General features: G+C 53.2%; 1 protein-coding gene across 9 annotated transcripts in view; it reads left to right on the plus strand.

Annotated features, from left to right (window-relative positions):
• LOC120600635 (arf-GAP with GTPase, ANK repeat and PH domain-containing protein 1) overlaps nt 1–25,891 on the plus strand; it is a 317,727-nt gene that overhangs the window by 236,631 nt on the left and 55,205 nt on the right. For 5 of the 9 annotated variants that reach the window (XR_005652247.1, XM_039860060.1, XM_039860096.1 and 2 more), the window contains one exon: nt 11,358–11,435. The exons of the other annotated variants lie outside the window; for them this stretch is intronic. Coding sequence is in view for 4 of the 5 variants with exons in the window: in XM_039860060.1 (XP_039715994.1) it covers nt 11,358–11,435 (78 nt within the window). In the remaining variant the exon portion in view is untranslated. The remainder of the gene's footprint in view (nt 1–11,357; nt 11,436–25,891) is intronic. 9 annotated transcript variants of the gene reach the window in all.

Raw genomic sequence — 25,891 nt, forward strand, 5'->3', positions numbered from 1 at the left:
ACATACTGCCTTTGATGAAGACCTTTTAAAACATTATAATTCTGGAAATCATCTGAATTGTATATATTTCTGCTACTTTCAAAAATATTTCCGCACTGTCTTCAGACGAATCCTGTCCTTTTCCTGCCCGTTGGCACATTTCTGGGAGGGCCGTGGCCGTGGCATGTGCCTCCTCCGGTCCCCGAGGCGTCTTGTCAGTGGATGATGGTAGCGTCTCACGGGTTATAATCCCTGTCGAGACGTCTGGCTAATTGTTTGGGGAGAGGAGTTGTGAGAAGGAATCCGCCGCAGCTTCCCCGCCGCCACCGACCTCCAGGCTAACGAAAACCTGTCGTCCCGCTACCTGAAACATTCACGGTCCCCTCCGGTGGAAGATTCTGGGCCACCCTTCAAACCCTAACGGTTCCTCCCTCCTGTTGGCATTCCTCTCTTCCATCCTTACTTCCTCTCTCCCGCGTGTGTACGTCTCATAAGCCGCTTCAAATCCTGGTTTTATGACCAAAGAGACGTGAAAAGGTTAAGTTAACAAATAGGGTGCCCACCACCACCCCACACGAGGCTGTCGTTAGCGTTTCTCGATGGAAGGGAATTCCATCTGCTTCTCTTTATGGTGGATTCTGGGCCTTGGAGGGTGGAGCTCACGCATCCTCCTGTCTCTCCTGGTTGGGCTGTTCAGACATTAAAAAGAAGGGACACGTAGAAGGACAGTGCCATGAGAGCCACCCCGAATGGCTGGATTTCATAAAATTACTGAACTTCGCCAAAAGTTACAGAAATCTGTTTCGTCACAGCACATCATTCCGTTTGTGTTTGTCGCCTCGAATGCGGTGTGTTCTCACCTTGGGTTGACGTGTTGAAACCCTGCGCCACCTGGGAACGCGGTCGGCGGTGGGTGAGTCGGAGGGCCCGAGGGGCTGGATTGGAAGCCCACCCAGGGCACACCGGCTCTCACTTCCAACTCTTCCGGCATTTTGCTCACTGAGCAAGGCTCGGAAGGGCCACGGAACTAGCCAGAAGTTTCCTAGCAAAGGATTCAGATAGCATTTGAACCAGTCTATCCCTCGCTCGTGCCTTCGACGCCGACTGAGATTTTCTTGGCTCCGTATCCTCCGCATGGTCTCGACCCCACGCAGTCGGGGGAGGACGGAGGCCCAGGCTTGCCGTCTCTCTGGCTGTGCCGTCTGCTTTCCTCCTCGTCCCGGCTCTGGGATGGAGGTGATTCTCGTGTACAGACAGGGACCACGGCACCGTCCCATGTGCCCTGCCGGGCAGGGCGGCGTCGACGCCCAGAGCCAGCTTTCCTGTGCGTGTGTCACCTGCTCTTTACCCGACCTTCCTCCTGGCACTCCCAGATAGCGCAGACACTCACCGCACTGGTCCAGCTTGGTCACCGACCCACTGAGACCTGACACAGCGTGCAGCCAGGTCTCCTGTGAAGGGCGCAGTTCGCTGCTGACCTGATGCTTTTTCTTGGCAGCTTGCACGTCCTGCACACTCAAAAATATCACTATTTCCTCTCCCCCAAAGACTTGGAAAACGCATAAGTAATGAAAGAGCACCCCAAGAACTGCACCCGTGGTCCTGCTTCATGTGCTCCGCCCATGCAGGTGGAGGTGGAGACCTTAAAACCATCAGGCCGTGAACTTGGGACTTGTGAGGAAAAGGTCAGGGTTTCTCCTCCTTGCTGTGGAGTCGGGGGTCGTACGTATGAAGCGGACTGTGGTGGGAGTAGCCAGTGGCGCCTCATGTCTTGTGCTCAAGTGAAAAGTATATATTTTGGACATTTTTTTTCTGGACGAACCAGTGATTACAAACCTGTTTTTCGTATATGAGTTTATCACTGATCCTCTCGGTTTTAATAAAAAGATGCTAATTTTGTCTCCTGACTCAGCACTCGAGAGACTCAAGGTCACCCCTGACTTCGGACCTTTTCAGAGTCGGTAAATCACCACAGGTACATCTCAGTGAATTTCGTGAAGCCAGCTTAGCAGACCTCTCATCTTCCATTTTATTCAGCTCTGTCACTTTTATTAAAAAGCTGATTTTATTGTGCTGATTAGAAGCTGAGAGCTCAATTCAACATGAGCGCCAATATTTTTTTCCTCAATGGGCCAAAGCTCATTTTCTAATCATTAAAAGCTAATCCTGTAAGGTAGCTGGAAAATTGTTCAAGCACAGTACATTCTGGTTAAATATACCTTTAGTCCACTAAAAGAAGAAAAAAGTAAATAATTTCAAGGTCAGCAATTTTAATTGAAATACAGGGAGACAGCACAGCATCCTGAAGAACTGCCGTGGGTAACTTATTGCCTCAGAGAATGTTAGTTCAAAAACATACTCTGGAGCTCATCCTCACGATCGTAAACTGAATACCACATCGTTGAGCCCAGCTGCCAGTTGGGGTAGCATTCACATCGTTGGGAATTTCTGTCACACCTGTGACACGTACTGTACTCTCTATGCCACACCGAGATTTCAAATTGTCTTTAATTTACGAAAGTCGATTTCATGAATAGAGTAAGTGATATATTGTGATAAGATAGTAGTTCTCCCTGTATATTTTTCAAGCTACAAAATATTGTTTTCATTTGGTATTGTCACTCCTGGCATTTTATTCTAAGGAAACAAAATGATTTGCGGGGGGGCGGGGGGGTAGTCCTATTCCCACCCGAAGATGCTCAAATAGTATTTTAATAGACTTTATTTTTTAGAAAAGTTTAAGACTTATAGAAAAATTAGGAGCTTACAGATAACTTCTGTATATCCCTCCTTCACACACACACACACACACACGGGTGAGCAAAATTTCCCCTATTATTTACATCTTTTATTAGCGTGGTATATTTCTTGTAATTACAAACCAGTATTGATACATTGTTATTAACCGAAGTCTGTACTTCCTTAGGACTTTGTTAGTTTTTACCTAATGCTCGCCCCCTGTTCTGGATCCTGTATGGGACACCCCATGACATTTATTTGTCACATCCCCTTAGGCTCCTCTCGGCTGGAACATTTCCTCACTTCCCTTGTTTTCGATGACCTTGACAATTTCGAGGAGTACTAGTCAGGTGTGTTGTAGGACGCCCCTCTGTTGGAATGTGTCTCACGTTTTCCTCAGGGTTTTTCTGGGGTCAGCGGTTTTTGAGGGGAAGGCCACAGAGATGAGGTGCCATTTTCATCACATCACATCAGAGGTCCACACTATCAACTTGACCTACGACTGTCGACGTTGACGTTGGTCACCTGGCTTGCTATTGTATCATCAGGTTTCTCTTCTAACAAGTTACCCCCACCTCCCTTCACGCTGCCTCCCCCACCACTCCCCAAGGAGGGAGTCTGTGCATAGCCCCACGACGGAGCGGGGCGTCGCGTTCCCCTCCCTTACGGTGGGGTACCTGTAAACTGGAATTCTTCATGGAGGATTTGTTTCTTCTCCCCATTTACTCATTTCTTCAATCATTTATTTATATCAGGGTGGACTCTTGGGTATATATTTTGTACTGAAGTTTATAACCCAGTACTCCTCTGTGTATTTTCTTGTTCACATCGTTTCGGCTTCAGCCGTTGGGAGCTCTTTGAGTTGGCTCTTGTGCCTTTTTGTCATACATCCCCATCGGGTGGGTTTCGCTTGTCTGTCTGTTGGAGCGCTTCCTTACTTCCTGGCACCACAAGATGCTCCTGACTCATCCTGTACATTTCCTGCCCCAGCCCTAGAATCAGCCAGTTCTCTGGGGATCCCTGGTTCTTTTCGATCAACAGCAGAATTAGAAACCAAGATCTGGGGGCCAAGTGTACATGTTGCTCCTGGGGCGTCCTTGCTTCTCGGCACCTCAGCAGACAGCGAAGGTGTAGATACGCATCTATAAGTGTTTCTTTCTTTAAGTATAAATGTGTAACCAACTGTATCTGCATTAGGTTAGACAGATCATAATATTTTTAATGCATAGTCGGAAATAACGTTTAACAGCGAGGGATGGCTACAGCTATTTTCTGCTAACTACGATGCAAGTGTCCAAAGGGACGGTTTTGACAACAGTGACGATGTTGTAACTAACACCTCCCATTCAGAAGCAGCACCAGTCTCTGCCAGAGCTGGACTCGTAAGTGTGATAACTACGTTTGTCTATGGATAAGGACTTTACAAGGAAAATGGAAAGCATAGTTAAATTGGTCATGGCTTATTTATAATATTAAACTAATGTGAAATTAAGTTTGCTTTTCCGATAGTATTCAAATAATCTTCCAATGTGTTCTCGCTCGATGCTGAGCGACGTTGGCGTATTTCAATTTTTTTTAAATGAAAGAAATGAGACGTTTGTTATGTCGTGTGTCAGCCTGATAGTCCTTTGCCGGTCCCTCCTAGGATAATAATGGCCTTATTTAATCATCGACAGTCACCAAGGAACGTGCTAAAAAGTTGTGCCATTATAGTCAAAGCCGTTTTATGGGCAGGAATCTTTACGTTGAAAGGAATGTATTTCCATAATAGCAAGAAGAACCAAAAGTTTAGAATTCTTCACTTTTTTCCCCACTCCGACCTTTGTATTTTATTCACTAAATAAATGTCACGTGTCTTCTGGCGGCCGTGGTGTCTCCAGCCACACATCAGAATGCTGTCGGCGACTTCCGGTCGAGTCCTCCTTAAACGCAAAAGGTTATAAATGTTTTCTGGGCAATATTGTCATGAGTCTTCTCATATTCGGATGGCCACTTATCGGGGGGACGTGACTGACCGGATGACCCCGATGCGAACCGTTTCGCTCGGGCGGTGGCAGGGACTCAGCTACAAAGATGGCAGATCAAATGCGGTGTCTGCCGCCGCGGCGGCCGGTGGTCCAGTGATCACAGCCCCTCAATTACAGCCCCGTGAGGGGCACGAGCAGCAGCCATTGGATAATTGTGCCTTTGATTAGCTGCTTTAGCTGGCCCTTGCCTTTGAAATGTGAGAGCCCAATTTGGAGGTTTATTAAAAAACTTTTTTCCTGGAATTGTTGAGAAGGATTGTGTAATGTTTAAAAAAAAAAAATTCTACAAAAGCCTGCCACACATTCCGGTGGACATGAGAAGACGTAAGAAGGCAGGAAGACGGGGGCAGACGAGTGTTTCCTATTATCACTCATTTCTGTCTCAACCTAAGGTGGCCGCGGGCCACCAGCCTCCCCCTCCCACTCCACAGGGCAGCGAGAGGCCCAGGGAGAGGGGACGTGGACGGGGCAGGGGCAGGAGGCCTGCCACCGCCCTCAGACGCTGCCCCCGGACGCCCGCGCGACGCCAGCGAGCAAGCCCCGTGAAGGGGCGTCGTACACTCGCCGTTCAGCTCGGGGAAGCCGATTCGAACTTCGCTTTTTCTTCAGTGAGAATTTGGTTTACATTTTGTTTCTGCTTTGAATGCCAGCTGCCCACTACCATGCTGCGCAGTGATTAGGGGACATAGAACAGTGTTCTCTGCGGAATCAGGCCCAAAACAAAACCAAAAAAAAGGCGAGGCCTCCTGGGATCCAGCCCTTCACACGAGCAGTCTCTGTTCTCATCCTCGTCCTTCCCCCCCACCCCAATAAATAAAGAAGTAAGTAAGTAAATAAATAAATAAAGCAAGCAAGCAAGCGCTCCCTTCCCAAAGTGAACACCTGCTCCATGAAGGCGTGGGCAGAAGTTTTCATTCCTGGGTGATGTACGTCTAACCTCTCGTTTGAGAACGTGCCAAACTAAAAATCTACACGTCACACATTTACCACAAAGCCTGTGTTCCATTCAGCTCACTCTGGTGTCAAAACGAAACACCCAGTTAATTCTGGGTGCACCTGAACCCCGGCTCGTCTCTCAGTAGGTTTCTAGGTCGGAAAGAAAACCAGCTCTCTCCCCTAATTGGAACGTCTGGTTTTATGGCGTATCCTGGAGTTTGGCCTTAGTTTTTATTTTCGCTGTTTTCTGGGGTTAATGGGTACTGTGTGCACTTGCCCTGGCCCGCTCTGCAGAAGCCCTCGGCAGTTTTCAAATCAGAAGAGCTTTAAAAGAAGTCACCAACCTGGAAATTGTATTTGCTGTAAAGAAAGCCATTGTGAGTTATTGGAAACTGAATTAAAATTTTATAATTAAGGGTCGATTGCTTATTTCAGAGTTTTATTTAGTTAGCTATTTTATCCTCTGAGTTCTATGGCTTCAAATTACGAGCAGGACGCTAACTAGTCTTCCTGGAAACTGCTAACGATGAAGTTATTTTGCTTCTTAAACATATGTCCTATATTTGCTTGGCCTCGGGGTTTTTTTTAATCTCTCAAAGGCCCCTTTTAACATGGATATTTTCAACATGACTACTTCCTACTCTGTGTGACTGGCCTCTGGGAAGCCCTGCCCATCAGCCTTCACAGCTAAAGTAGTGAGTTCACATAGTGTAAGAATCTGGGGTTGAATCACGAAAAAAAAAAACTGCCACCTTTTTGTAAGAGAACAGAACACTTACACGGTCTTGTTGAGCCAACGAACGTTCAAATGGCCAGCACAAAGGAAACCTCCAATCCCTAACCTCACAATGAAATCGCCACCAACCAAAGATCACGGGGACATCGGGCACCCTAACCTGGAAGTGGCACTAAACCACAGCAGAATCCGTGCCCGCCCGTGGCGGTCCCTCGGGCTTGGTCTTTGCAGAAAGCGTCCTGGTGCCTCGGTCCGCCTGGAGTGCCCTGAGGGGCAGAGGCGCCCCTCTCTGCACAAGTGGCATCGATACCCGTGACGTCTTTAAAAACCCGCGTCCGACGTGGACGAGGAGCGGTGCCATCGGAGCAGGTCACGGTGCATCTTGAGTGGAGAGGGTTGTTCACTTCCTTGAGACGAGGCGCTCCGAGGAGCGAGCACACCGTCTTCACCCTCCCTCCGCGTGGGTAAGAAGAGCCTGTCGTCATCGCTGACACAGAGGGCCGCCCCGTGCCTCGTGTGCGGTCCACGCCGGGATGCAGTTCACGCACACGCGGGCGTCCGGCACGGCTGGTGAGGCCTGGACACACCGCCTCAGGCTGCATCATATTAATCAGCTGTCTGAGGAATATTTATCTAATCAGCAAAGAGCACGGACAGCGGCAGAGCAGAGGTGACATTAACGTAACGTCTGTGGCCTCGCAGTACAACGATGAAGCGTTTGGGATAAAACCCTGCCCGTTTGAGCATGCCAGCGGACTAAGGAATGTTTTTCATTCCGCTTATAAGGAGCTAATCAGAAGGTTCTCAGGTTGGAAATCCGCTGTCTGTGGTTAGTGGTCAGACATTCACGTGCTGTAGTGAAAAAAAAAATTTTTTTTGCTTGGAGAAACAAAATAACACATTTTCCTAGAAATTGAAATTTTCCTGGAAAATAAAATTCTGAGTCCCTTGTAATTGTCACGTGAACCCACATGAAAAGCCGTGGCTTCCACAAGATAAGGTCACGTGCCGTAACGGGGCCGTCAACACACAGTGATCCAGCTGCTCCCGCTTAGTACCGAGCCACGATTCACACACCTCCCCTCGCCCTAGGTCTCCGAAAAGATGGCCACTGCTGGCCATGCGGGGTTGAATGTATCCTGCCACCCTCCTGCGGTCATCCGGACACAAAAGTCATCGTTTATGACTCTCAGACACCTCGGAGGAATGTTCTGTGAAGTTTCTTCTCTAGACGTGTGACTCAGGATGGGCAGCAGTTGAGACTTGGATGAGCTGGGTGACAGCCACCCCACCTGCCAATGTGGTGACCCGGAACCGGAAATCAGTCATAAAGTGTGGACCGCAGCAGGGCTGCTTTTAGGGAAGGGCCCTTGGCACCCCAGGGTCACGTGTCCGTCCCCTGGTCAGCGTGAGTATTCTGGGATCAGAGGTAGCACAGTCCCCTCGCTTTGCTCTCTGTGGTTCGAAGGTGGCCTTGTAAACTCCGTTTGCGAACGGACCGTCAGCGTGCGTGTACAGGAGATGCCTGCGTTGGTTTTCAGGGCAAATTGACAACACCGTCGTGTTCACGTGGCAGTGACGTTTCTGTCTTCCTACAGTTTGGGGGCGAGTCTCTGCACTGTCTCGGCCTGCCTTTTGCAGAGTTTCGATCCTTTAAACCCTTAGAAAGTACATTCCAGGCAGAACGAAGATGAGTTCGTGGCCCGCCGTACGTTTACGTCTCGACCATCGGCCGTGGGCCGCTCCTCGCTGTGACATTCACATCTCAGTCCCCTGTTTCACCCGAGCTCCCCGTGCACGTTTTGGCGCCATTATGGAGAGAATGCCGGCCTGCTGATGGCCCTTTTTCCCCAGGCCCGCTGACTTTCCTACCGACCCAGATTGGGGTTCAGAAAGTTCCATTTAATTTTCAGGCCGAAGGGAGAAGAGCTGAAGCTCACGGCCCCCGTTCAGGCTAACAATTAGTTGGTGCCAGATCTGAAACGACATGTTGTGGGTTTTATGTCCATGGTGGCGCACGTCTGCGTCCGCCAGCATTGGAGACGGCGCTGAGACATGATGCCACTACAATAGCTGTCTGAGGCACGATGAGTGACACCTATTGACAGGGAGACCATAGCTTGTCCCGTAAGCAGAGAGCAGAATAGAAGACACTCACCGTGTCCACTCTGCCACCCGCCACCTTTTCATCCAGTAACAGGTGAAATTCCGACGTTAAAATCGTTTTGTGAGAAACGACGTTTGCGGCAACATCAAAATAAGTTAGCCCACGTTTGAACGGAAGAAACTATATTCCTAAATATTTTTTTTTTAATTTTTTTTTTCTTGGCATTGGTTAACGAAATCCATAAAAATAATTTTTTAACTAAATGTCTTAATTAAAATAAAGACTATCTAGTAGACGGCTGGTCCGCATGACGGCCTCAAGAATCACTGCCCATTTCAGAGGCCTGAGAGGGAAGGGATTCGGCCCACACATGGTCCCAGGCCTGTCACGGTGGGTGGGACCAGCCGGCCCGCCCGCAGCCTCCGGCGGCACCGTCTCCGTGTCCCATGTAAGTGAATCCAGGCAGCTGCATCACGCATAACCTGAGATTTTATCGATGACAATATGATTGTATTTTCTCGTTGAAGCTTCTAAACAAGTGGACTTAGAGCCATCAGTGCCCCAGGAGACAGATGCGAGTACCAGGACCTTGGTATCCGCCAGGGAAATCCATCTGTCTCAGGAGAAGAAAAAGGCATGACATTTTACACGTTAAAATTGATTATTTCATCAATAGGTTAATAGAAAACCAGGCTGCTGTGCGTTCCCTTCCTGCTTATACAGCCACATGGTAATGGGAGACCAGAGTCTGAAAAATTCAAGGCAGAAAGCAGGCAAAAAAGAGGTTTTGTGCACAGGAGCACCTCCCCCGCCCCCCCCTTCCAAAGGGGCCTAGATCCTGCCTATTTATATGTAAATGCTTTAGAAAGAGGTAAGTTTTACAGGAGGAGCCGGCCTCTCTGTGGCTGCTGCTTCCGAGGACTTGTGAGATGTGGGCCAAGGTGCCAGGGCTTCAGCTGATGAAATGCTTAAGCTCACACTCAATTCTGCGAAAGCACCCATACACCTAAGGGACCTGGCAGTTACTCATTTCTGAAGAAAACATTTGAAAACTGACTTGTTCTGTTACCCTAACACGTGACGTGTGCACTGGTGGGTACCCGAAGCCCCCTTGCCCAGGTGTGCTCTTCCCCACGAGGGGAACTTTACTGCATCCTTGAGGATGCAGAGATGAGGGACACAGCTTAGACCCGTCCACCGCAGATGGGCCGCGGTCACCAACCTTCGTTTAGTTTAGAAGTTCCATTTCTCGTTCGATGGTTTATTGTTTTGAAGCTACAAAGTCGCTCTCAGGTGTTTAGTTATTAAAAAAACCTTTTCTCGTTTCCAGTCTCGTTTCCATCCATGACGAGGGTAGGAACTAGTAAATTACAGCTAGTTCCTACCCTCGTCATGGATGTAAAATTTGCATCCAGAACATAGAGTGCCGGCCTAGGTTTCAGAATCACATTTGCTTCCTTAAATGTCCGTGTTGTGTGCGTGTGTTTTATGTCATCACTCCAAAGAAATCCAGTGTGCCCTAAGTATTTGAGGTTATTTCAGGCACACAGCTGCTCGTGGACACCTGGTTGTCACCCAGGTCATTCTGTGGCCACTGGAACTTGGCCCCCCAGAGCCTGCACTGCACTGCCTGAGGTCAGGTACGTGGCCTCAGGAGTGGGTTAGTTGCGAGGGAGCTGGCCGCTGGCCCAGGCAGGCCTTGTCTCTGTGCTTCGGCCCGGCTTCCCGCTGTGAGCCTCTGACGCACCCATGGAAACGCAAGCACCTGCCTTCCCCAGGTGAGCGCTGCTTACCTACATTAATCAAACGGTTATCCAAAGAGAGCCTAATGGGAGGTTTGACAAGTTCCTCTCTCTGGCCGTGGAAGTCGAGGGAGACAGGATCCAGTAGCGGCCCTTCTGTAAGCACCGTCAGTGGCCGTCACTGACCATGCGGACGTGCGTGATGGTGACGTGTGGCGGGCCTCGCCTTGCAGCCCTTGGGTCTGTGGCTGGTCTTAGCTACATTTGCCTGGAGACTTGCTCCACTGAGCCACCTCGGCACAGGTGTCGCATTCCCGGAGAGGGGCGGGGAGACTGATGAGGTGAGACTGTCCCCCAGCCAGTGACTGCACACAGCAGGGCGGGCGGGTGGGTGTGCTCCGCCAAGCTCAATGGGTTCTGCCCTTGACTTCGAACCCAGGGTTCCTCCCTCTGTGGGGAACGTGGTGTTTGTCTTTGTCCCCCGGGCACTTTGTCCAGTGCACTGAGCATCGTGGGAGGCGTGTGCTCTCTGGGGTCCTCGGCGCTCTGTCCAGAGCCCCCAACAGCCGGCTAGGGAAGTGCCTCTACCCTCGGAGCACAGCCAGATGGTGGCAGCTTTGCTGGGGGAGGTTCCGTGTTGCGGGGTCAGCGGGGAGGGCGGTCTGCACTTTTCTCCCGGCTCCGGGTGTTAGCGCCTCCCTCCTGCAGCGCACACGGGACGGCGAAAGGCCAGGGTCTCTCGACAGCCTGCCAGTATTTTGCCGAATCAAAGGGCTCATGGCCGCTGGCATCCTAGCACCTTCAGAAGACGCCACCAGCCCCCCAAGGAAAAGGCCAGCTTTGCAGCCTGGAGCAGCCGCGCGGGGACAGGGCTGCATGGGCTTCCTCCCCTGGGCACCTGTTCGCTCTTGCGCAAGCCTAACGCCCCGCCCCCAAGTGCCCCCGTGCGCCCCGCGGGGAGGCCCACCTGCGCCCACCGCCCCTCGGGGAACATGGAGTGACGTCACGTGCTTTCTTTTCTCCGCTTTTCATTCGTTTTCTCCTTTTTTCTCTCTTTCCCCCCGCCCCCCTTTTCTGCTGTCGGGATGCAGCCAAACGCAAAGCGTGGAAACTAAACCGTGTTGGTAGCCTGCGAAATTTATACAGCAGCAGCAGCACCAACACCGAAGGTAACGCCCCCTGCGTGCGCCCCGCCCCTGCAGCGCCGCGCGCGCCCTCGCGGTGTCTCAGACGCATGGCCGTGGTCCCTCCATCTTTCTGTTTGTGTGTTTTATTTTACCATTCATGTTCCTTTCAGCTTACTTAAATTTTGACCTTTCCCTTCAGACGTAGGGTAGCGATGTTTAAATTACTTCAGAAACCTATTTTCTCCTCTTTCCCCCCCCCTCCTCTATACATGTGGGCACCCAGTGTAATATTTCCCAAGTTATTACAGTTTTTAAAAGTGTTAGCATCAGGTGTAATGATCTGTAGCCAAATGCAATAGCGTGCCGTGACATTTAAGGAGCAGTCTTAATTTGTTTTGTGGCAGCATTCTTTTTAATGCTCTCTGCAGCTCTAATCCAGAGGCGGCCAGGCCGGGGTCATTTGCATGGGCTGCTGTCGCTCGTGAATTCAGTATATTGTTGTGTTTCTAAAGGTCGCCCCGTGCCAGAGTTCACAAATCGACTCGCGCTGCTTCCGTCACTGGAGACAGCCGTCGTTGCTTTTGTATAATGGCAGATTGGATTTTTCCCCCCCACCTTCATCTGAACAACATAATTATAAATTGCCTTTTTTTTTTTTTTTTTATGATTACAAATGTCAAGGGTCAGAATTATTTTGATGCCGGGCAAAGGAAAACCGCCACCATCAGCCCAAGCCCTTGTAAAGGGGGCCGGCAAACGATACGTGCGATGCAAAATAGGTCACAACCCAGCGATCTCGGTATAATAGGGGGACATTTTTTTTCACTTAAGTGCAAGCCAAATGGGTCAAGTAATCGCGAGCTCGTGCCCTAAGACTAATTGACTTATTTGGGGATGATTATAACTGTAATATTTTTCTTAATGTCACTGTTTTCTGGGCTGTTGATTTTAGCTCTTGCCAAGCAGTGGCATTAAATCTCTTGTAAATTTTAAATTGCACGGTAATTCTGTAAACAAGTCCCTCTTTCCCCATCCCGATCATTAACCTTTGCTGATTTATATCACCGTCCGCTTTTTTTCTCTTCCTTTCACAATTACTCCTGTCTCGCCGCTGAAAGCCCTGCTCTCGGCCAGGAAAAAAATAAAAAATGAATCTGGAAAACAAAACTACATTTTTATGATGCCTTGTTAAAGACCTATTTTTTTTAACCATTTTTTTTTTCAGCCCTCAAGGGGAAATTGCTGTCTGTTAAGGTGCCCGTGGGGCTCGACCCCATGATATCTCCTTTCAGAGCATTCGTTCAAGAGAGAAAAATAATAGAATTTCAGAAACGGTCGCATGCAGTATCACTTTTGTTGTGTTTCGAAGGGTATTAAGATACTCACTTGCTGTTTCTCAACGTTAGTTTCTCGACTTGAGCTACGTGTCATTTCTCTTCACTGTGACCTTATCAAATATGTGTTTCTTTTGTGTGTGCATTTGTCACAACAAATTTGTCTACTGGCTTACGGCCTTCCAAGAAGGACGTATGACGTCCGGTTTTGCATGAGGTTGTGTGCAAAGGCGGGGGGCAGTAAGGCAGATGGTTCCCCCTGAGACTCGCTGACGGGGCCCTCCTGGAGATACTGGTGGGCCGAAGCTCACAACAGGTGTGACTTTGCAGAAGCGGGAACTTCTCAGCCTTGACCGATCAGGTAACCCCTAGTGTCTCTTCCGCTCAGCACCCTGGGTGGGGAGGCGATGCATGCCGCTGTCGGAAATCTGTAAATACCAGGTGACACGGCACACGCATGTTCACGTCCGTGGCCAACAGCTGCCACACGCAGCCCTGGAGACGTTGGCGTAAATGACGGCAAAGCCGGTTCCTCCTCACGTTTCCTCTCGTTTCTGTTCAGTGTTCAGTTGCATTTATGAATCTTCAGTTAAGCGACAGGATCATTCTTCATTTACGTTGGGTTTCTTTCAAGATTAATCCGTGTACGCGCACAATCTCATTTCATACGGCTTTTAATGGTGTGTTACTGAATGCACATAATTACCTAAAATAAATGACCAAAGTGCCTTTCCGATTGCCGGTCCTTTGATGTATGACGTCACCACGTATTCTGTCTATAAAACGATGCTTTATGAAAATTCGCATCCCGAGCGTTCTGACCTCTGTTGGACCTGAGGCCTCGAATGTCACACCAGATGTGCCCGTCCCCAAGCGGAGTCGTCCTTACAGTGGTTCGCTGGCCCGCTTTGCTCAGAGGTACCCACGAGACAGCAAAACACAGTCGACGCCAGAGTTTCTGCCGAGGGGGTTAGAACGTGAGTTTAAGGAGCGAGGAGAGGGCTCCCGCCGGCAGCCGGGCCCTGTCCCAGCAGCCCGCCCGCTCGTCTCTGGCCTGCGGTGCAGCTGGGGGCCCGCGTCCCCCTTTCCAGATCTGGAGAGTCCAGCTCAGACCCTGTGGGACTCACCTGGGCGCTCAGGTGGGCGCGAGATGGGCGGACCGCGATTGGAGCCCCGTGGTCTTGCTGCAAAGCCCCTTTTCTCGTGCGACCCTCCCGTCCCAACCCCTGGACTACAGTGTCACCTAGGCTCCTTGGCACCCTGCCCGCTCGGTGTTGTGTCACAGTGGGAAATTGGGGTTTAGACAAGCCAAGTGATTTTCTGCAGGACCAACAGCGAGCACGTTCAGGCGACAGGACATGTGACCGGCCATCTCAACTCCACGACCCCCTCCCGGGTCCCCACTGCGGGGATGGCAGACGTGGGTGAGAACAAACGAAACAGGACTGTTTAGGAAAAGTAGTAGAAGACAAACAAAAGCATCTTCTTTTTTGCTTCTTTCTGTCCATTCGGGCTAATTATCTCTGATACCAAGGTGGAGACCTAACTCGTATGTAGTACATTGCACTGATTTCTAAATCTCTCTTACTCAGTTCTTCCTCAAGGCTGGTGATATCTCAATTCCTGCTACAGGGGTACAACTTTAATTTTCTCATCTCGGGAGCCTGTGAAGTGGGGTGGAGGGCCTGTATGTGTTGGGGTTCCCCGACGCGTGGCTGCCCCCAGCCCAGGGAGAAGCCATCTCAACGGCAGGTGCTGGGCTAGGCGAGGGGGCTCAGCGCCTTGGTGAGCACCTTTCTGAGAAAGAACCGGAAGAACCAGCAGAAGGGCGGGCACCGTGGGGAAGGGGTCCCTCCCGTGGGGTTCTGTGCGGGCACCGCCCCCAGCAGCCGTGGGGTCACGCGGAGCCCACGGGCCCGTCCTCAGGCCTCGCCTGCCCCGCACACCTGCGACAGGCCGACGGGCCTCCGCTGAGAGTCGGGTGAGCAGATAGGCTCTGGGTGGTCAAGCCCTCTGTGCTCTTACGGAAGAAACCACCGCCCGTGCGCTTCTGAAGCGGAAATGGGCAAAGGGAAGGTGTGCTGGAGGACGAGGGGCGTTTCTCGGGGTGTCCGGTCACCCACAGTGTTGGACCTGGACAGGCCGCTTCGCACTCTAGATGGCGTGGGCGTCCATGTGGCCAGGTGCAGCGTCAGCCCGCAGGCTCGATTCAGCCCTGTCCACAGGGGCCCGTTTCTGTGGGTCTGGAACTTGCCCCAGAGACAGGTCTGTGAAGCCTCTGTCTGGGGCGCCTCCCCGGCCTCTGGGGTTCCAAGCAGGCCCTGCCATGGAGAAGCACGGGTCCTTCGGAGGACACACATGGCGATGCGGCCACATGCCTCAGACCGAGCCGGTGCCACCCCCTGCCGCCTCTGGGTAGCTCCGCCGAGCGGGCGAGACCCGTCGCTCCTGCAGCGCCTGAATGCAGCCCCCGCCCCAGAGGCGCCGGCAGCCTCCCACGCGGGCGGGCTGCCTCCCCACTCCGCATCACGCCACGCACGTGCAGCCAGACGGACTTGATCAGACACTTTGCAAAACCGTGTGTTTGTGACAGGCCTCGTGGACAGCAGTTTCAGGCCCAGACTCTGAGCCGGCGGTCTGGTCCAGTTCTCACGTCCGCACATCTTAGCTTGAGCTTCGGGCCATCGACTCTCACACTGGGCCTTGGTTTCCCCATCTGTGAGCTGGCAAGATGATGCCTACTTCAGAGGCAGAGAGGACGAGTCGGTGAGTTAACATACCCAGAGGTACGTGACACAGGCCCCCCACCTGCCACTAATAGTAGCTGCCGCAAAGTCCCTGTCAATCAAAGAAAATTCAGACATTTGGGCATCAGTTACATCCCGAGGAGCAGGGATTCGAGAAGAAATGTCCAAAAACATAAGGGGGCAGGTAAAATCGAGTTTCTTCTTCCCCAGACTTTAAATCCTCCCTCTCCAGTTCCAGCTGTCATCCTCAAAGAATCAGCAAGGTGGAAATTTGGGTCAGGATTCAGAAACGCTGGGACCGACCCCAGCTCGGCCCGGTCCCAGCTCTGTGTCCGGCGGTTGCCGGGCCTCGCCTCCCCCACATACGGTTATTTTTCTAAAACGAAGACAGTAAAAGCCACCTCGGAGTGTCATCGAAGGCGTCGAGTAAAGCCTGCGAAGCCCTTCCCACACGTGACAGGGACCACAGTGGTCGTCGTGAAGTCGTTATAAAGACTTAACGGAGAGGAAAATAACTCCGAGGACGCACTCTGCGGAGAGACGCCAAGGCACCATTTCTCAGGCCTGTCGCATGTGTCAGTTCAGGGCGGCATCGGGCAAAGCCAGCACGGGTCGATGTGGCCAGCACAGATTTAAGATCTCATGCACATGAGTTTCCATATGAGAAACCGTGCCATGGGAAATAACTCCAGAATTGACTTTCTGGGGAGAGAAACAACATGGCTGGTTTTCCCAGCCTCCCGTAACCATCCGAGTGCCCAGCAGCATACGGGAGAGGACACCTGTGGGCAGTGAAGGCCAACGTGGCAGGTGTGACGGACCTGCACGGCCTTGTCTCTGGGTTCCCACCCTGCACCCCGAGCAGTGGAGGAAGCCCTGGGCGGGCCGGCCTGGCGGAGCCCATGCCATCCCCCATCGGGAGGGCGGGACTCTGAAAAGTGACACATCGGAGCCCGAATGAGTAACAGGTATGGAGCGCTGCTCAGCGACTCAGATAAATCACAACCGATGCCTGCGGTTTCTCTCTCGAAACCGAAAGCTCGGGCCTTGAGCTCTCGCAGGACGCCTGGGCCGTGAGCAGTGCACATCCATCCTCTGCATTCTGAAATGTTTTCCATTTTGGATCCGATACTTGATTTTTTCAGGAGCTTCGTTTTAGACACTCTCCTTCATTTAAGACGTCCACGGCCCGCTGCGGCTCTGGGAGCTGAAGCTAACAGCAGCGTTTCTGGCTTCCTGCCCCCAGCTCTAAGGTGTTCGGAAGATACAGACCTCCTCCGTGTGTTCGAGAATCTCCCCGTGACAGCGGGTAGCCGCAGACATCCCTAACTTGGTGACCTCCCTCCGGGGACCCGCTTCGTCACAGCGTTAGTTCTGCTCTTGTCCTCAGTTAAACACAGTTCAGCCCGTCTGTTGGACACTGGGTTAAACAATGATATTTTCCAAATTCGGAGCTCGCAAAAACATTTACCTGAGACCCGTGAACGTTATGTCTTTAGAATGACCGGAAAGAATGATTTTTTTTATTTGAAACGAACAACTGCTCACGTGGAAGGAAGGAGCGATTTTGTTATTTTTTGCCTTAAGCGTTGGTTCTGTGCAAAGCTGGACCATATTCTTTTCCTACAAATGGGAGGAAAATCGAAAATAAAACCGACTTTTTAATTTATTAAACATGTGTGGTTTTCATCCTAATGGAAATATCTAAACCACATGCCTATGTAACACATACTTTGAAAGCAGAAATATGCAAGTATTTTACAAATCGTATGCCCCCCAGAAATGAGCGTGAAACCCTGGGGCTGCGTATGGCATGGCCTCGCTCGGGCTCGTAAGGCAGGGTCGTGGCAGACCTCGCAAACACGTCCAGCTCAGCTGCCCACCGGCGAATTGACAGTGGCCACCTGCAGAGCTGGGTTAGGAAGGACTTGTGACTGGGTCGGGCTCTGTGGGACCATCGCGAAAGTCTTTCCTGGCCAGAGGAAGGGAGGAACGACACACCTTAGTTCGCAGGTTCCAGCCTGATGCCTCCCTTGCGGATAAAGCTGACTCAGAACGGGTGGCACGTGGCGCCCCCACCCGCCCCCGCCCCCCGCAAGCCAGTTGGTAGACGGCAGAGCAGGACGGGCGGGAGAGGGCATTGCCGAAGGGAAGACACTGCAGTGGGAGCCCATGACCTAAGGGACGTGTAGAAGGCGGCGGGAAGGCTCAGGCAGAAACTGGGAGAAACGCGTCGCTAATGCTTCTTAACGAGAGAAAAGCGGCCTGGCCAAAGGTCTGTGTTGCTGTTGACGTATCAGGGCACGTCATGTTTTCTAAAACAAATGCCCAGATTCCATGACAACAGAGGTCCGAAGGGGACAGGGTGCTGCTTTATCGTTACGTTGTTTTTAAGTGGTGACCCACCTGGAAGTCTCTGGGCTCTGCGTGTCCCGGGCCCCTAGCGGCCTCCTCTGCAAGCGGACAGGTCCCTCCTCCCTCTGAACAGTGGCATGTCTGCATGGTTTAGATGACAAGTTTTCATCTAAGTACGTCTGTCCTTAAATATGTCGGGAGGGACACTTAGCCTGTGGATAGAAACGGGCCTCGGGTCCGGGCTCTGGGTTTGTCAGGGATCCACAACAGTGGGCATGGGCCCCCCATCTGGTCAGCGGAGGCCTCGGAGTGGGTGACCCCCTCAGACACGCTGGGTTCTTCTGAGTCGGAGGAGCCACCACAGTCCTCGGCGGCGGCGTGCACGTCACACCCGCCTCTCGCAGGCGTTCTAGACCGTACGCACCCATTTGGAGCGAAGCTCTGGACCCCGCTGGCCTTGGCGAAAGCACGGGCGATCGCTGCAGCCCCCCACCCCAAAGGCAGGCGGATGCATCTGTCCATCTCCTCCCCGTGCACCCGCTCCCCCAAAATGCATCTGTGTCAGATGTCTCCTGGTGAAAACGACTTCCAAATGTTGCAGCTGCTTTTAGCCCTTTAACCCTTTGTCTGCTAGGATTTCGCAAAAATAATTGATGACTGATTGGCCCATTAACCTTTAAAAAAAAAAAAGTTTGACAGCCCGGACTTGTGTAATGAGGAGGGATTCCTTGTGAAGTCAGTCTGATGGCGGACTTGCTTGCCCCTGAGGAGGCAAAATTAGCCCCACGGGGCCTCGTCTGCATAGAAACTGGACGCAATTAGTGTAATATCCGGCGTTATCAATGTCTTTGGACATAATTGGGAAGGTTGATTTCGACAGGTTCACGGTGCTAAAATACTGTTACGGGGGACCTTTCCACAGCTCACCGTTAAACCAGGAAAACTGGAAATCCCTCCGAGCCCAATCACAAAACTTTATGGAACAGCTAAAGCCCGAGAACGTCGCTCTGTGAAACGACACGCTTTCTTCCAGGCGTCGGGTGTGGCCGGGCTTCGAGGCTTCACAATGGGGAGCCCGGGAGGTGGAATTTCGCTGGTCCTGTGCGTGTCCAGAACCGAGGAACACACCGTTAACGTGGACGTCATCCGGAGTTTCTGCAACCAGAGTTCTCCCTGACGGAGTGAATCCAATATGGGCCCCTGAGATCGTCCGTGAGAGCAGCTTTGTGTTGGTGAAATGGAACCACCGGAAATGCAACGGTTGTCACCGCCCCTTCATCCTTCGCGTTTTAAGTGGGGGTGACAGGGAAGAGGAACGCTGTGTCTGTCTCGCTGACTGACTGGCCTCATGCTGCCAGTTATTGCTTTTATCATTTTTTAGCTAGTAGCTGATCACTAAAATGTCGTCGCTGGGTCGCTTCGTAATGTGAGGGAATCCCTCTGATCTGTTAGTGATGCGAAGAGGCCGCGTCATCTGATAAAAATTCTTCTTTGAACGGGTTAATGTTCTGTCTCCGCAGAGGAAGGGAGAATATTTGGGTCCGAGGATCTAATGTTTACTTACTGAGCGTCACAGTCACTACAGTGGCATGCACCTGTGGGCAAGGACTCGGTCCAGAGATGCACAAGGTGTCGCTCTGACGAGACGACCAGGCCGCAGGCCGGAGCCCGCCCCCTTCTCTACGGTCTTTTCTCTACTGGGTCAGTCGAGACCGGGTTTGGACGTGACAGACGCCTGTTTAAAGGGGCTTAGGCAAAAAAAAAAGTTTGGGGGGAGGGCGGATTGGTTTGTGCAGCCAGCTGTAGGACAGGTGGCTGGAGCCGACAGCGGGGTCACTGCTCCCAGCAACGAAGCCAGCCCCAGGCCCGGCCCGTCCCTGCTCCACTCTGCTGGTCCGCGGCGTCCTCACCTTGCTTAGGCGGTGGCCTCAGTAGCAGAAGGTGTCCTCTCGGGGGAGGGACAAAGGCACCTGCAGCTGTGGGACGTGGCTCAACAGGTCCCAGACAGGAGGGGAAGGGGCTCTGTGGCCCTGACTCAGACCCGACAGCCTGGAGGAGGAAACTGGGATCGTGTGCCCCGCCCCCCCCAGAGCAGAGCAGCCAAGAGCATCCCAGGCTCTGATTGTGCTGGTGTAGATGGGGCCGTCCCTCCTCCCCATGCTGACCAATTACTGGTCAGGGAACCATATACCTGGGAACATGGCAGCTGGAAAGTCCCCTGCTTACGACCGTCGCACCCATGGCATCGCGTCCCATCCCCGAGCGGTCTCCAGACGAGACCAGTTAAAAGACAAGCTGAGTTAGGGATTCCTGGGGCAGCCGCTTCTAAACGCGCCCCCACCTCGCCCTTCTGACGTCAGCGGGAAAGGGAATAACGCAGGCCCTGGGACGGGGGACACCGCGCCAACTGCCCCTCGACGCCCTGGGAGAGCTCCTTTAAAAAAAAAAAAAAAAGTTCGTGTTTTTAAGAAACAGAAAGCGCTGCTGGCCACTTTGAAAGGAAAATAATTAAATGAGACGATGCCTTTAAAGTGCTGGCGTTTTCCCTGACACAGTCGGAGCCTAATCGTACTACATATATATATATATGTTTTTTGTATTTATTATTTCGTCGCAGTGGATTCATCACAAAGAAACAAAGCGTTCCGTCACGGAAGTCACACGTGACGTGATGAAATGTGCACCTGCCCCATAATCCTCGTTCTTGTTTATGGTTCATCTTGGGAGGCAGAGAAAAGTCATAGGGCAGATATAATTCAGTTCTGAAATTCTGACTATCCATAGGTGCTAACGTATTACCTTGTCTGTCAAAAAAAAAAAAAAGCCACATGAAGACGGTGTCATGGGAAGCGTGACGCCCTGAGCATCGCTGGGGGCCCTTTGGTGAGGCTGGCGGAGAGTGAGTGCAGCCAGACCCCGGACACAGACCTTTCAACCCCCTCCTCAGGCAGCAAGGTGGCCCTGCCACCAGGCCCCGTGTGAAGACACCTTCACCAGGGCCTGAAATCCAGACGCAGCCCGGTGGGGTCGCCCCTGCGCTGACGCAGCGTGGGGTGCCAGCTCCCTCCACCCTCTCCCCGTCTTCTCCTCAGGGAGCCGGAGCCCTCTCCTCCGGGTGGCCCAGGTGTCTGCTCGCACAGCTCAGCGAGGAGGCCCCTCGGCGTGGCCCTCCCAGGAGAGGTACCATCACCTCTGTGTCTGCCAGCCGTCCCTGCACCCTGCGTGGACGGGACCAGAGGCGTCATCTGTATCGAGGCCGAGCCGTTCAGTTAAAATGAAAAACTCCCCCAGAGACGGCTGCGTCAGTGTCTCACTGCGTAGTCAGCTCCTCCTGGGACCGAATGGCCTGGAATACGAGTCTCCACATTCATGCCTGTCCTGGGACTGAAGGGGCTTCGTGTGCGGCGCACACCTTAAACACAGACAGCGCACGTGCACGGGCTGTCGCCATCGCGGCGAACCCTCCCGTGGCCCCACGCCGTGACACAGAAGTGTTGGTGCTGTGCATTTTTATCCGTGACTTCGTTATTTCTGTAGTCGTGTGCCTTTCCAGGTTTACGGTCACCCCCCAGCGCGCCCCCCCCCGAAAGAAAACTGTCTCAGGTGAATGGAGTTGTGTGCGTCTGCACAGTCGGTTCCTACCTGGGACGTGAAACTGAGTGGCTCTGAAGCGGCCCCTCCGTCTCCCCACAGTGCCATAAACCTTGGTGTGCTTTTCCTTGTCATAATCCTCCTCGGTCAATGCTGCGCTTCCTGTGGCCAGCACGGCATGTCGTGCAGCAGTCCGGTGACGTTCTCACTGTCACACACAGAGTGTGATGCCTGTCACACTCTGTCACTTGTCTCCACATCTCTCCCTCTCTCTTTCTCGTGTCCGCTGTCCTCATTGTCTGTCCTGTGGTTTAGCCCATCTCCAGATCTGTCCTCCAGCCCAACGCTTGTCACCCTGCCCGTCTGCCGTGGAGGACCTCGTGTTCTTAACAGTTATAATTCGTGTTCCCGGAAGATCTCCCGTGTTTTCTGAGCTGCCTCGTCCATTTTCGTGGTCTCCCTTTACTCGAAGAGATTGCTTTTTTTTTTTTATGTCTTTGCACATTTCACACAGTCACTTTAAATTCTGTGTTCATCATACTTTGGATCTAAGTCTGGTGTCCCGTTTCCCGTGCGTTTGGCGACTTCAGTTTCGAGCTCGCATGTGGTGGTCTCTGCCTGTGGGTTGCTTTCCTGGCAGGAGGATGCTGAGGACCGAGCTGGCCCTGCAGACCGGGGCCGGTGGCCCCTGTGTTTTCAGTAGTGCGGCCCGCGGGACTCAGGTTTCTCTCCCGCACTTTATTATGACCTTGTCTGCTGTGCCACCAAAGCGTTGTCCCTTAAGACCACGTTCACTTTTGCGGGCATTGAGCAGTTACTGCTCACAGTTGTGGTTTTTCAGTGCGTGGCTCTGATTTGGGTCGGGAGACGGAGGATGGGCTTGGGGCCTGGAGATGATGAGGTTTCACTGCAGTCCATCAATGCGACGAAAAGTTTGTTTTGTAGAGAAGACCCTGCCATGTGTCTCGTCTGCCGTATTGCAGAACGATCTGGTAGGAAGAAGAGGCTGAGTCACAGCACGCGTGGCCCCGGAAGCCAAGCCAGGGCTGGTGGAGAAGCGCTCGCACGTTGGTGCAGGGAGTGTGACCACACCCCTGTTACACAGTGCACTCTGAGGGACTGAGCCAGAGCTGGCGAGAGGTCAGGCAAGGGCCGAAAGTGGAGGAGATGGGGGGCGAGGCCCACGTCGGGTGACCTTGGCAAGCAGCAGCCGATCGGAGGGCAGTGGGCGGCGGAGGAGGGCGGGATGCAGGCGATTTCGAAGTTCTGTCACTAGAGGTGGCATCATGGCCACTCACAGAAACAGTGCGACCCAAAGAGCGGCAGTCAGAGGTCGTAGCAGATGTAGTTTAGGCACGTCCATTTGACGAGAGGGCCGAATATTAGAAGAATATCTATGCATATTTAAAATCCCAAAATGACTAGATTCCGGGGTCAGAGAGACGGATTTGAGAGCCGTGCACACATAGCGGAGGCGGCTGTCCGAGCGTGGGCAGTAAAGGGACCCTGGGCCGCAGACGGGGAGCGGGGAGGACCGTGCAGTGGACCGGGAGCACGCCTTCGCCCACGCCGTGAAGAGGGGCGGGCACGTCTGGAAGTTTGTGAGAAATGAATTCCGACATTCCTGCGAACACGCGAGTACGTCTGTTCCCATGGCAGGTGTTGCGTGCATCGGGAGACGTCGTTTACATAATTAACAGGGCACAGCCGACCTGCCCGTCAGCACTTTAATTTGGAAGTTCGGTCTTTGCGTGAGCACTGAGAACATTTCAGCGGACGCCACCCAGGACCACAGCTGCACTAGGGTGAGACAAAAACAGATGCTCCGTGCCGTGGACCTCCACGTGTCCGCTGCTTGGCATTGAGTCAGCTGAGAGTTTCGTGCACCTGTCCGCGTCACGCAGAGATGCTGAGATGTGCCTCCTGCGTGCCGGAGCCCTGGCGCCTGCGGGAGGGGCTGACAGCCGCGGGCCTGGTCCGTCCTGCAGTGCGAGCCAGTGAATGTCGCTCGAGATTCTGGCACGAAATTTGAACAGGAAAGCTTTATGGCAGGCCAGTGGTGCAGAAATGTCACTGGGAAGCTCATGATGACAGTATTTTTCACTGAAAGATCCAGTAAATCCTGGTCAGAGGGAGCTTTGGAAGGTGCATTTGAGTGTCACAGATTAAAAGAAGCAAGAGCCTGTCCAGTAAGTCTGGTCAACAGGCACCACTTTCCGCCCCTGATTAGCAGGTTTTCCTGATGGCCCAGCGGTGACTTGCAAGCTCTCTCGTGCTTTGCCTGTCGCTTCACCAGGGTGGTTGTGCATAAAATACGTGAATTGGGGGGACACTATCTTATAGAATCAATATAGAAAATGCTGTAATTCATGGTATTAGGACGTAAAGCTGGTGGATCAAGAAGCTGAACCTCTTAAAATCTGCAGGCATAGTGTCTTAGCGAGTAATTGCAGGGTATGATTGTAGGTCAGCCACGCGGACACCTGTTTGAAAGTCACAGCCAGTTTTTTCGAATGAAAATCCCAACGGATCCCCCTGCATCCAAGGGCGTTACTGGGGTGGGGGAGGGGCCTGCGACACCCCTCCCCCAGCCTCCCCTGCCTTCCCTTCCACAGCAGGTGGAGTGTTCTGCTTCTGCAGAGACACGGGGGTCAGTCGTTGACTTCGGAACTCAGTGGATTGGGGCAGAGTCTCCGATGACTCCCCTCACTTTGTGCACTCAGCACTAGCTCTCCAGAACTCTGGGACCCCAGAGAGTCAGAGGTCAGGTACTCCCATACCTGTGGGGGTCGACTTCCTCCGGAGCCTCCTGTGCCTCACCTGGCTCTCCACCTGCTCCCCTCCCTCCCACCAGGAATATCCCTGCCCAGCCCCTCCCTGAGATTTCCAGGGTCCGGCCCAAGTGAAGCCCAGCTTAGCCCCTGTCCAGGGATGGGCCTGACAGCCAGGGCCAGGCATGACACATCCGCCCCACCCACGGCCGCAGTGCACCTTCGTCTCAGGAGCTTCTGACAAGCCCAGGGAGGGTCAGAGACCTTTGCGAAGCTGGCGGAAGCGTGGACTCCGGTCTGAGATGTCCGCACCCCCCGGGGCTGGGCACGCTGACAGAAGCCCGCCACCAGTGGTTTCGCAAAAGGACGTGCCCGCCCTCCCTATGTTCCCATTCCCTTCAGAGCAAGGTCCACGGGTTCAAGCCCAACGCACAGGAGGCGAAATCCCAGAAGAGCGACGATGCTGATTTTACGTGGGACGCGAGGCCATCATTGATGGAGCATGTAAAGGCTTCGCACAAAAGTGGCCTCGCCCCGTCTCCGCGGCACGGGACGGTGGTTTAGGGAAGCGGCTCCCCAGACCCAACTGTGTGTTAAGAAGGACACGAGTGTCCCTCCGGGCCCTGTCCCCACCCCCCTGGGGTCAGTGGGTTCCAAGGAGAGGTCTCTCAGCCTCAGGAGTGGGCGCTGCTTCTCTCCGAGACTAGAGGGGACGAGGGACAATGGCTGGCAGCCGTGGTGGCTTCAGAGATGAGTGAGCATCCTTGTCCTGCGGTGAGGGGCATCCTGGTAGGGCGGGGCCTGGAGAAGGGGCGGGGCCTGGAGAAGGGGCGGGGCCTGGAGAAGGCGGGGCCAGCTTGTCAGCAGGGAGCCCAGCAGTGGTGAAGGGCCCCTCTGGCTGTGCGGGGCGCTGGGGCTCGGAGGCGGCCTAGAGGAGCCGAGTGGCCGTGTGGGTGCCTGAGACAATAATTAACTGCAGCCGTGGTCAGCAGGTCGGTCGGCGGGGTGTGACTATGTTTAGTAACGTGCTCAGCAGGTGGCGTAATGCCGGGGATTCGCAGGGCGGTGATTGGAAACGATGAATCAAGAGAGATGGTCGCCCAGAAGTCCCACCCGAGGCCTCCTGGCGGGCGTTCGTGACCGGTCGTGTTTCCATGCGGCCTCTCCCGTCGTCCCTTTTGTTTCTGTGGCAGGAACGGGGTAGATGAGAAAGGACAGATGCCGACGCGTGACAGGGTGTCCCCATGGCCTGGGCCCCATGTCGGCCTGAGTCAGGACACGTCATCGAGCCAGCGGAAACCCCGAGAAGCAGGTGGCCTTGCCCCCCATTGGCGAGGGTGTCAAAAGTGGCCTCGGAGGGGCCCAGCACTTGTCCAGGAAGCTGGGCGTGGCACGCGGAACAGCAGGATTTGATGCAAGTCCAGCTCCTCCCAGTGCAGACGGCCACCCCACGGCGGCTGCGAGTCCCCCCAAAGGGCCGGGCCCCGCTCACGCTCCCCATCGGAGGACGAGGGAGTCAGAGCCGCTCCCGTGTGACAGGCCCTCTGCCGGGAGAGAACAGGACCCAGCACCCCGCTTTGCTGCGGTGTCTACGGCCGACACACGGACGCTCACAAAGAAGTCACAGCTGCGCCCTGAGGTCAGCAGCGTTAACTTAATTTTCACCCTGCAGGCATCAGCGGTCGGCAGTAAGTCCCGAG

The sequence above is a fragment of the Pteropus medius genome, unplaced genomic scaffold, assembly GCF_902729225.1.
Source record: "Pteropus medius unplaced genomic scaffold, Ma_sr-lr_union100, whole genome shotgun sequence".
Lineage (NCBI taxonomy): Eukaryota > Metazoa > Chordata > Mammalia > Chiroptera > Pteropodidae > Pteropus > Pteropus medius.